This window comes from Protomyctophum bolini, assembly GCF_963924005.1.
Source record: "Protomyctophum bolini genome assembly, chromosome: 2".
In the NCBI taxonomy this organism is placed as follows: Eukaryota; Metazoa; Chordata; class Actinopteri; order Myctophiformes; family Myctophidae; genus Protomyctophum; species Protomyctophum bolini.
In genome coordinates, this window is record NC_137863.1 from 21,155,962 (window position 1) to 21,168,476 (window position 12,515).

Consider the following 12,515-nt stretch of genomic DNA (forward strand, 5'->3'; position numbering starts at 1 on the left):
GTTCAGGGGAACAATTTCATCCATTTAACTAGGTTTCGGTTCATTGTCTGAAACAAATCATGCAAGAGTCTGAGACTGAATGTAGTCATGGTTTGGATTGGAAATCAATCATTTACAAAAATCTTTGATAGACCCTATAAATAGTGCCACACACGCAGAAAACCAAACAATTTAAATGTTTTATTGGTCTTACAGATAACAAAAAGCAAACAAATCTTTGTAATGACATTGACATGGCAAGAACAGGAAGATGTTAGTAGCGTGCCCACCAAATGTATTACTATTATTGGCCACACAATAAATAAAAATCATAACTTTAAATGTTCCATACGGTTAGATAAAAGCAAAAGTCCTTAGACATACAGCATAAACACTCTGCTCTCTCTCTCTCTCTGTATGTGCCGCACTGTGCATAGTCTGCATATACGTCTGTAAACTGGTTGTGTTTTAGCATATCTAAATATCGGATATCTAATCCATAGAGAACACAACCAGAGCTGATACTGCTATAGAGTGACACGTGAGGTTATAGCCATGCTACAGACAGATATAGGAGAGACAGAAAAGGAAATGGAATGCTAAAACATGAAGTGTCGTCTTCTGTCTCAGTCTGAGGGATTCTGGATGACGATCAGGAAATAGTCCTTATCTGTGACAAGAGGACAGAAAACACATTCTGAGCTGCTGTCTTTACAGGACAAAACAGACTTGGCCGACTTAAAAAATGTAATATAAGGCAAGGCTTTAGATGATGCACAAACATTAACCACGTTCAACATGATTTTGGGAATGTCATGGGGACTTTTCAAAAGATTTCAATGTCAAAATAATATAATTAGAACTTGCGTTTGACGGAGTATAAATCAGGCATAACACATGATAAGCACAAACTCCAACTGTACATTATTACACACAATGTCCACATAGACAATAGGGAGCAAGATAAATTAATGACGAAAATAAATTCAGTGTGATTATAATTAAACTAGGCCCACAGTAATGTTTGTGGCATGCACATACGATTAATTTTATGAAGCCTCAAGTGGTTCCAAGATTATGAGGCGTTTTATAACAGTCCAGCTCAAAATAACGGTTCTTTCAGAGTGGGAGGAGAAAAACCTCAGTCCCAGCAGGCTGCCGTATCTAGTGAGCTGCAATGCAGGCGCTATAAACTATTCTCTCATTTCTGGCTTTCCTGAAGTCATCCGGTCTTTTAACCCATTTAAAACGATTCTACAAATGCCTTCTGAATCTTGACAGTTTTCTGAAAAACCTCATGTTTCTATGTCAGTGGTTCTCAAACATTTTCATGTCAAGGACCCCCAAAAATATATGTAATTGCTTGCCGAGCCCCATCTGAAAATATGTTGTTCCAGGGACCCCCCAGAAGCAAAGATTTTAGTTAAAAACAAAAAAAGAATAAAATTACATACATTATCAGCTTGAGTATAACCATAATAATCTAGAAAGAGAGCGTCTTGTCGTCACCCCATTGAAAGTAATATTGAAACATCTCAACACCACCAGTCCATTGAACTGTTCCTCAAGCTAATATTACACACAGGTGTAACGCTGGTCGTAGAATTTTCCTCAGACTCATTAAAATGTCCACTCATGCATTTACAGCATAATCTCACGCCCCGATCATCCTGCCCGTCTCACCTGGGGCGATCATGATCTCGTTCTTCTTGGAGCGGATACGCAGGAAGGTGAGGTCGTTCTGGGGGTCGATGTCTCGGATGGTGCTCCGTGCCTTCATCGTCAGCTGATGGATGAGGCCGGCATACTGCACCGTGCTGGAGTTGTCCAGGGTCGACTTTATAGGAATGCCTGGACAGGGAGGGGGATTCAAAATCATTAACAAACTGCAGCATTGCACGGTGTAGACGAGAGTATCTTCACGAAATATTTCGTTTCAAATTTTGTGATTTGATTCTGACAATTGGATAAGCTAAGAAAGAAAGGAGATGAGGGTAAATTGGGACTAATCAAAATATTTAGGAGACGTTGGGGAAATAAGGAACCTCACAAGTGGGATCTAGACAGAGTGAAATACACAATTTTGTATATTAAATAGTTTTGACATGTGACATAGCTCTGTTTACACAATGCTGTGTACATCCTCAGAACTGTATATACTTCCCCATTTTAATGCCAATAAAGAGCCTTTGAATTGAATTAAAACTGCCTCAGTAACTTCTACTGGATGTCTGGCTCACTGCCACATCACATCCATTACAACTACTGGTGGTACGGTAGTGGATGTCTGGCTCACTGCCACATCACATCCATTACAACTACTGGTGGTAAGGTAGTAGGACTGACAGTGTGAAACCTCAGCTAGGCGCATTTCTGGAAGAAAAACAGCTTCCTGTGAGATTGTTAAACCAACCAGGGTCCCAAAGGGTCTACACTTGGTCCTCTCCTTTTTTCCTCTCTGCACTAAATCTCTTATAATTGCCTGCCTATTTTCACCAACTGTATTATGACATGCCCAGAACAGGGAAGCCATGGATAAAATCCTCAACCCACCCGTTTGTAATGTGGGAGGGGAGTTGGCGAAAAAGTCTGGGAACTCAGATTATGGATAAAGTTACGTTGGTTACGTTGCGAATTATGAAGTTTGTTAACTCACCTTCTGCATTGGCGATAATGACCCCTTGCACTCCCTTCTGACACTGTATCCTCTTTAAGGTCTCCTCGACATCAGCCTGACAAAGAAGCAAGCGGAAACCTCTTATCTTTATGATTTCACTTTTTGTGTTTTTTCATGAATTATGTGTGTGATGCTGTGATTACTTGATCACAGCATCACAGAAGTAGCAGAACCACAAGCTCGAAACTTGTACTTGTAGGTCTGCTATTTTTGAATTTGAATCCTGAGAAGTAACAGTTTTGGTGGATATTTAATTAAACATCATTGGCTGTCATAACATTTTCAGTGCAAAAAAGGAGTACAGCAAATAGCACAAAACATCAACAGCAGAAGAAAAAAGACTGAGGGGGAAAAAAGGGGGGTGGGGGACAACGACAATTAAAGTATCACAGTATACTATACTATAAATTAGATGTGCTACATCAATCAGCTGCCAATTAATCATGTATATTCTATGAGTATGAGGGTTATTTTGCTAGTAAATGTGGGGTCCTGGGACCCCCCGGGGTCCTTAAGGGGGTTCCAGGAGGTCCCCCGCTAAACTATAGCTTGAAATCTTATCATTATTATTAAAATATATTAATGTAAAATAACACTAGAGAACACACTCCGAATGGCTGGGCTGTTAATTAGGGATGCACCAAATATTCGGCCACCGAAACTATTCGGCCGAATTAGTGGAAATATGCATGTTCGGTATTCAGTTGGGTTGATTTGAGAGCCAAAACTGAATAGTCAAAGAACCAGGGTTACCTTTCATAACCTACAGTTTTGTTGTGATGACGTGATCAAAATGTAATCATGTCTTTAACCATTATCCTGTAGCTCTCTAGTACAATAACGGTATGTCCCTGGCCTGACCGCAATGGTACAAAAACTGGTAAAAAGATAAATAAATTATAATATTAATCACATTCGGCCAACTGTTTCCTATATTCGGTTTCGGACAAGAATTTCCCATTCGTTGTATCCCTACTGTTAATGGTACTACTGTAAGTGACATGTTTTGGCAAAAGCAAGATTTAAATAGAATTGATCTATATCCCCATAGCAATCATTGCTATATTAGACTCTAGTATAGAGTACTGAAGAAGCACTAAAAAAGGTTTAATGTTTAAAAAGCCAACATGTTTCGACTCGCAAAGGAGTCTTCATCAGGGCAGGTATGAACTTTTCTAATAAAGTACCTTGATTTTATATCCACCCTCTCCTCATATTTACACCTTTTTGAGCGCTCGGATCACCACCTTTTCTTCAGTATTTTAGTCCCACTGAGTCAACTCAATACAAAAACTGCTACGAGGATAAAATCATAAAAAGTACTAAGACTTGTTTACATCATCAGGGTCCTCCATTTTCAATTCATCAGAACATTTAGAGACGTAAAAATATACACTTCTATGTAAAACGAGAGGTTATTGACCAGCTCTGGTAAAAAGGAAATCATCCTTTTTCCCCTCACTGTATAAGTGTATATGTATCTTTTCCCTTTTTTCTTATATATGATGAATTCCTGTTCTGTTCTTTAACTACATAGAAGTGTCTATTTGTATGTCTCTATATGTTTTGATGAATTGAACAATGTGGACCCTGTTGTAAACAAGTGTAATGCTTAATTGGGTCGTCCACTCACAGTTAAAAGTCTCTGTATTGAGTTGGTGCTTGAAATGTACTGTAATTCTACAAACTGTTAATAAATATTTCAATCAATCAATCAATCATATATACAGTTATGTTAACGTTAAACAGGGAACCCCTGTTTTTGTACAAACACTAATACACTAGCCCCGCTCGGAACCCTAGGTACAGTTTGTTTACACTAAAGTGTAGTGTAAACAAACTGTACGTACAGTAGGGTTCCGAGCGGGGCTAACTAATACACTAGCCTTGGTCCATATAGCTATATGAACCAGAGCTATAACTAATACATTATACAGCAATTATTATCAGAAAACTAACAAAGCTTTAAACTTTAGTTTATATATATATATATATATATATCTATATAAACAGGTTTTGTTTTAACCAAAAAAAATCCCTAGCCTACGACCTTTAGCCCTGAAACATGACAGTATTTTCCCCGGCATTCCATGTTCCCCACCAGGCAAAAAAAGGTTTTGGAATAAACCTAAACTAGAAACCCCCGAGCGTCATGCGCGAACCATGGCTAATTCTGGACCAATAAATGACAAAATATGTCATATGACAAAATCTAGCCCTGGGCAATGGACCTTGGCTTAATCATGTATTAGCTCTGGTCCATAGCCTTCTACTGCTTCGATACTGCAGGGCAGAATCGAAGCAGTAGAAGGCTATGGACCAGAGCTAATCATGTATTAACATTAATTAGATTGGGTAATTGATATTAAAAGGGTTCAATATCACTGACATAATGGATATTTACGTGGTACCAACTGTGAACAAGAAATGAAGTAGAAAATGTATATTAAACGATAGGAAAAGAGATGTCAACAAAACAACGTAGGCTGCTTTGACAACGCCCGACTGACCGACCACAGAAGGCTAACCAGGCTAACTACAATCAATCAATCAATCAATCAAAACGCCAAATAAAACCATCGATTAACAGCAGACTTGACGTGGAAACCTGAACCCTTAGGATGTAAAGATGCCACAGTGAGTCACCTACCATTTTGGATGCAGTGGGCTAGTTTAGCTTCTTTAAAAACAGTATGTGTCTGAGTCTCTAAGGTCTGAGCATTAGCAACAACAACTGAAGCGTCTATATTTGTGTTGCTACGGAAGAAGTGACTTTAACATCCGGTTGAAGTGCAGTAGTCGCTTGGTAAATGGTGTGGCGCCACCTAGCGATGTATGTTTTTCCTTCAATAAAGTTTTCCTAAAAATAAATCTGTTTTGTAAAATACAAAATTAAATCGGTATATTGAGTAGAAAGAAAAAGTTAGTTATAAAAAATATGTTCAAACCTACTGTATTCATGTTTGTAAATACAGTTATAAATGTCTAAAAGCCATTGTAGTCGCCTGTGTGTTATCCTTTGTGCGATTTGCATTTCTGTCTAATAAAGTATTTTATCAAACAACCCTATAGACTTTGGCTGTTTTGAATATTTTCAGATGGGGGTCTACAGCCCAAAAAGGAGGTTCTTGATGCCACTACAGTGCCACTGTACAAAATAATAACAAACAGAATATACATATACAGAATATTTAATTTTAAAACAATAAAATGCATGATAAACAAAAAACTGTTCAGCATTTGACAAGATTCAACACAGAGCTGCCTTGTCAACATATTAATGATTTATTCATTTTCAGAACGTTGAAAGTTGATTTAATAACAATTATGGCAGGTTCAATTTACAAACACCTGTCAATTTTGCCATTTGCTCCAAAAAAAAAAAAAAAACCTTTTCCATCTGTAAAAGAGGAGTTTGCCGTTTTGGTCCTAGGAGGATATTCCATTTTTAAGTATTTGACTACTGCAGGTGTCACTTAAGTATTTGATCCTCTGGAGATGACACCTCAAGTCCAGACGCAGAAGCAGCTCAGGCCATGCTCGTTGTTGGGGCGAAACAAGCCTGTATGAGCAGAGTTTGTGCTAGCCAAGAAACCATCGACTTGGCTTCTGGCCAAATCGCTTCACATCCAGAAAATGGAACCATAAGGCTTTCGATCAGTAAACTCAACAGGCACCCAAAACGCTGACTCAAAGAAAAGGCGCAAGGTTGTCTGGTGCCCACCTGAGTCTTACTTCTGGGGCGGTTGCAGAGGGGCAGGCCGTCAGGAACAAAGGATGATGGACTGTTTAGACTGGAGTTCTCAGTTAGTGGAGGGGTGTGTGTGTATCTTTCTGTCAATAACAGGAATGTGGGAAGTCACAACAGTGCTGACAAAAAAAACTGCAGAAAAGTGACAAAACAATCCAGCTTCGCTGGTCCTCCTTGTTAGGCCAAAGTGACTGCTTGACATTCGAACTGATAACTATCATTTAAAATTGGACTTTGAATGCAGATTCATTCTAATGAGTACGAGTATGGATAACATTTTCTTCTGTCGGCAGAGTTTTGACTTCCCACATTCTGCGAAACATATACATGTACAGTATGTTAGGATCACAGTGGATCACTGTTCAATCTGTACAGTATGTTAGGATCACAGTGGATCACTGTTCAATCTGCTGTGTGTCTGTGATGGAAGTGACCGCTCCTTGACCCTTGCTCACGTCGCTGATACACGCCCACTGGCCATCAATCGACTCCTTCCATAGAGTCACCTAAAGAACAAAGATACATAAGCTCAAATAATTGCGATCAGGTGATTATGTAGCTTGTAGCTAGTAACTGTGACAGGCCTGTGTGCGTGCATTGCATGGTTAGCACACCTTGTTATCTCCTCCAGAGACAGCCAGGATGTTTCCAGTGATAGACCAGCTGACATGCCAAACCACATCGTTGAACTTGTGGAGCAGCTTGGCGGTCCAGGTGTTCCCTGCTGGGTCGTCACACGTCCAGATAAACACACGTCCATCCTGTAAGGGAAACAACCCCAAGAGGACAGTGATTTATTACTATCTTTTACAAAGTGTAGAAATGCTCTAAAAAATTACCAAACGTCCCTACTTAAAACTTAGTGTAAAAATAATAACACAAAACAACAATGCACGTGACACGGAACTGTTCTACACAGTTTGGACCTGACTGTTGGGAAACATATTGCCAAGCCAACCTGGTCGGTGAGACCGACCAGGTGATGGCATAAAATAGTGGACATGGACTTTGAATTTGTAGGCTGAAGGCCATTTATAAAAATTAACTTTGTCCCACAGAGAAATCATGTACCAGTCCAGTCCACTCAACTTTCAATTTCTTTTAACCGTCACAAGGGGCTTATGTTAGCTGTGTGGACACAGCTGAAACGCATCACACAGGAATAAACAGTTCTTCTGAATTAGAAATATACCCAATGCTTACACCTCCTGTCAATCATAGACGTGCACGCGGTAGAAACGAGGCATCTATGTTTATATATTATTTACGCTAGTGTCAACAGTCTTCCCCATGCATTCTCTTTGTTTCCTGTGTTAACAAATCAAAGCCTCCCCGTTTAGTCTTACCTGCGAGCAGCTGGCGATGGTGCTGGTGGGCAGACCAATAGAAGGAGCCCAGCCGACGTCTCTCACCCAATCACTGTGAGCCTCCAGCTTCTGGTCCTCCTTCCATTGGCCGTCTTCCTCTCTGTGGAATAATGATGAGACACTGTCAGCTAAGCCACTGGAAGCCTGGGAAAGGCATATGATACACTAGAGGTTTTGACAGGTCAGTGGAAGAAGAAGAAACCTTGTATCTCCTTATTTCAACTTTTGTGTGTGTCGCACAAACGTTGTTGAAAATAGCTGAGCTACAAGCTCACAACACGTCGCAAAGGGACTCGTTGCTGTTTAAAGCGGTCAGATGGGTAGGCCGCAAATACATTCAACTTTTTCAAGTGGGCCCTGATCGAGAGAAGGTTGAGAATCACGGTAATAATTCACATTATCCGACAGAACGTGGCTTACTTCCAGAGTTTGACCAGGTTGTCGCAGCCCCCAGAGACAAAGCGTTTGACGTAGTTAGGTTTTTGTCCAGTTGGCTGGTCGACCAGGCTGCCTGGGACCACTGCAGGAGCCCAACTCACTGCATTACAACCAATCTGGAACAAAAACAAGAACAACATACACCATTACAATGGAGTGGAAGACAATACAAGCACACTGCGTTATGAGCAATACCAGTGAACAGGACTCTTTACATGCATCAACTTGGCAGCTTAAGATATAATTTAGTCTTTATTTTTTGTGCCTTCAAAATTCTTATTTTGTCTGGTATTCAAAATTCTTGGTTTGTGCATTTGTTAAAAAAATGTTTTCATATGTCATATCTTCCTTCAGTGTTCAGAGTTAAGTTAGGCATCAAGTGTACAATGTTTCAATGCAGCAATGAAAACAATTAAAATATTAGTCATGGTGCGTGCGTGGCTGTCTGTGTGCGTCAAACAGACCGTGTGTGCGTTGCTGATCTTTTTGACGTCCCACTGCTGGTCTCCGGTGAAGGTGAGCAGAGAAATGGCTCCATCAGAGCTCCCACAGGCCAGGATTAGACCAAAGTCATAGGGACCCCAACACACCGAGTTCACTGGAGGGAACAGATACAAGTCACTGAGAGGTCCCAGCACTAGTTTAACATTCACAGAGTTCACTGGAGAGAACAGATACAAGTCACTGAGAGGTCCCAGCACCAGTTTAACATTCACAGAGTTCACTGGAGAGAACACATACAAGTCACTGAGAGGTCCCAGCACCAGTTTAACATTCACAGAGTTCACTGGAGAGAACACATACAAGTCACTGAGAGGTCCCAGCACAAGTTTAACATTCACAGAGTTCACTGGAGAGAACACATACAAGTCACTGAGAGGTCCCAGCACTAGTTTAACATTCACAGAGTTCACTGGAGAGAACAGATACAAGTCACTGAGAGGTCCCAGCACCAGTTTAACATTCACAGAGTTCACTGGAGAGAACACATACAAGTCACTGAGAGTTCCCAGCGCAAGTTTAACATTCACAGACAGCAGCAGCTGACTCACATTCTGTTACGTTTCTTATTTTGTTGAGTAGAAGCAACACATCCACTCTGTCATCTGTAGCGTTACCTGTGGTTTGTGCTGATGCCACAAGTGTGCTTAAGTATACCTAATCTCTTTGAGATGATTGTATAAGGTGTATACTTATACAACTTATTTATATATTTTTAAATAATTGAAGGTGTGATGTTACTCCTACGATTCTCTGTACTGTACTGTAATTCTCTGTACTGTAACTTAAACTGCTGTGCTGTCTCTCACGCCTGTATTATCTATCTATCCAATCCATAGCTTTGTTGTTAGCATCTGGAGAAAAACAAAACCATGGTCTTTGGTCTCAAGTTTTCATCAAAACGATTTACTTGTGGTTCCTTAACTTTTGGTAAAGGAAGCCCAAATTCACGCCAGACCATTCAAACCTGAACACGCCACAACCAAATGGCGTCCAATTTTCACCCTGTGGTAACCCTATGTTAACAACTTCTCCTTTATTGTTCTGAATGTTTGATGGTTTCTTTCTGCCCTAACTGAGAGAGCAAGAAGATGGGCTCCCAACCTGATGACTCGTGTCCTGTATATTCATACATCTTGTCCCACGTTCCGTTCTCTTCTTTCCAGACGATGACTTTGCGGTCGTAAGAGCAGGATGCCAGGACGTTGCCGTACATAGGATGGGCCCATGCCACCTGCCACACGGGACCTTCATGGCTGGAAGCACATACACACACAAATGACATTGATTGTGTGTGTGTGTGTGTGTGTGTCTCTCTCTCTCTCTCTCTCTCCAATAACAATAATCAAACCCAAACTACCCAATATCACTATTGTCTAATGCTCGGTTTCCCTATATTTGAACCCTTTAATGCAGGTAGCTATTGGAACACAGCTGAAATTGGAAATGAACGGGATTCTTTCTTTTTTTAAAGAAAAAACAAACAAAAACTAAAGTTGAATTAAAGTAGACAGCTATAATAACTGAATGAAACAAAAGAGGGGGGGGGGGGAACAAAAGTAACAATCTCAGATAATAACAAGCATGGTGTCTTACCCTCGAAGGTCAGCCACCAGAATCTGTCCTCCATTCCTGACATCAAAGATCTTCACTGTGCGGTCGGACGAGCAGGTGGCCAGTCTGGTTCCATAGTAGTCCATCTGAGCATCATGCTGCGACGCAACACAGAGACAAGGATATATAGACAATATATAGATAGCATGTACTGTACACGTGATTGATGTTTTTGTTAATTCATAGAGATAGAGAAATAACCTACAAAAAGGTACCTACATCAGATGCAATATGTAATGTAAAAGATCAAAATAATTAAATAGCCCCCCCCTGAAACATTTTAACAACACAAATCTTGTATGGAGGTCTCTAGCCCAATTTGTCTTTTTTTTCAGATGGAGGGTCGTGGCCAAAGATATGGGGGTCGGATATGAAATGGTTTGAGAACCACTTACAACACGGCACCTCTGACTGAGCTTTTTGTGTTATCCTTTTAGCATCATTGTATAATTGTACCACTGTACTATTTGCAAAATGTTTCAAGTATTAATTTCAATCAATTAATCAATCTAGGTCCGATTAAGAATGTTATGGCTGCAACATCTGCATGAAAACCACTGCGCTGCTATGAAAGCTGTACACATCTGGGCATATTACATGCAGTTCCTCAACGTATGTATGCAGATCACAATTATATTGATGATAATTATGATAAATGTCACTTTCATCAAATTGTTGTATGTCTGAAAATGTAGTTAGCTAACACAGAACAGGAAGGAAACTCACGATCATGTCCTCATGGGAGGTGTCCACTGTGTTGATGACGGAAACCTGGAAATTAAGACAACATTTTTATTATTATTAAGTAATTAAATCTGTGTAACACGTAAACACTAAACTCTGACGTTCCCATTAGCCAGCCCGGTGGCTAACGGCGCTCGCTAGCTTGTCATGTGTCAGATAACAAACTGAAAACAACCATGAGCAAATATTAATCTGAGCTTATCTATCATTTACCATGATTGCGTTTGATTAAGGAGACGCTTTCAATGAATTAATCCCTCAGATGTGCCCGTTTGAGTCAAATAAATAGCCCGCCTGTTCATCCGACGTGGCAACAAGTCCACTGTTCCGTCAAGACGTCGGACGATTCCAGCGGCGCACACACTTCCGCCACAAAATGCTCTTCTTCTTTTGACCTTCCGGCAGACTGTAGACGCCCGCCCGCGCACGTATTGCTTCCTCCCACTGTTGGTGTTTGGTACTGCGTAGCAGGCCTGAAGAGAAAATCCATAACAGGCTCAGTTTCCAGTACACCACTGCAGAGAGGGAGGGAGGGAGACCGCACGCACGCACGCACACACACACACACACACACACACACACACACACACACACACACACACACACACACACACACACACACACACACACACACACACACACACAATTCAATTAAATTCAAAGGGCTTTATTGGCATGAGAAAACATACGTTTACATTGCCAAAGCAGAAAGAACAATACAGCAATACAATCAAAACAAAAATTATGTACTTTGAAGGTCAGAATCTTCAATAGATCAACTTCTGTGTACCAAGATCACTCGATGCAGGTATGGTGCAGGAATATACACAATGATTAGTCTTTAGGGTGGTTGTGTTCCATTTGATATCCTTCTCCTATCACAGCAACTCACAAATCTTGCTGCTGTGTTTGGCTGTTTGCACATTGTTGTATTTCGCCCAGCAGATATGGGAGTTTTTTGTCATTGGTCATGTTTTCAAAATCTCCGTGTGTGGTTGTAATCTGTAACACACACACACACACACACACACACACACACTGCCACTGGGGAGAAGAAGCAGAGATGGGAATGAGGTTTCTGAGACTGCCATGGATTCAATCTTTAACCAGAGGGGAGCGTCAGAGGACCAGTCATCACCAGGAAAGCCCCACTGCCAAAAGGTCAAAGGCCCTTGCAGTTGCAGCCTAATAGTAATGTTATTGGGACTGGGAGGCCAAGGAATTATGGCCTCCTTCACTTACATCTTTCTGTAAGTGAGTTGTGAAAATGCAAGGTGTTTTATTCGCCCATATAAATGAAGTAACAATTGAATCTGCAGTTGTTGCAGACTTTTTGGAACAGGTATGAAAACCATGGCATGTGAGACAATCTTTATGGCATTGATGCAATCAAACCAATCATTGATAAAGGCAAAAACGTCCGGTTTCTAATATTGCTTTTTAG

General features: G+C 40.7%; 2 protein-coding genes across 2 annotated transcripts; both read right to left on the bottom strand.

Annotated features, from left to right (window-relative positions):
• Window positions 1–165: 165 nt before the first annotated feature.
• Window positions 166–5,417, bottom strand: dynlrb1 (dynein, light chain, roadblock-type 1). Its single transcript, XM_080779718.1, has 4 exons — window positions 5,307–5,417; window positions 2,636–2,711; window positions 1,663–1,830; window positions 166–649 (listed from the first exon to the last, which is right to left on the bottom strand). The coding sequence occupies exons 1-4, from the start codon at window positions 5,307–5,309 to the stop codon at window positions 606–608; spliced, it is 291 nt and encodes a 96-aa protein (XP_080635844.1). The 5' UTR covers window positions 5,310–5,417; the 3' UTR covers window positions 166–605.
• Window positions 5,418–5,831: 414 nt separating this feature from the next.
• Window positions 5,832–11,420, bottom strand: sec13 (SEC13 homolog, nuclear pore and COPII coat complex component). Its single transcript, XM_080774391.1, has 9 exons — window positions 11,285–11,420; window positions 11,054–11,098; window positions 10,310–10,425; window positions 9,818–9,969; window positions 8,677–8,810; window positions 8,195–8,328; window positions 7,754–7,874; window positions 7,022–7,168; window positions 5,832–6,913 (listed from the first exon to the last, which is right to left on the bottom strand). The coding sequence occupies exons 1-9, from the start codon at window positions 11,285–11,287 to the stop codon at window positions 6,803–6,805; spliced, it is 963 nt and encodes a 320-aa protein (XP_080630517.1). The 5' UTR covers window positions 11,288–11,420; the 3' UTR covers window positions 5,832–6,802.
• Between the last annotated feature and the right edge of the window lie 1,095 nt (window positions 11,421–12,515).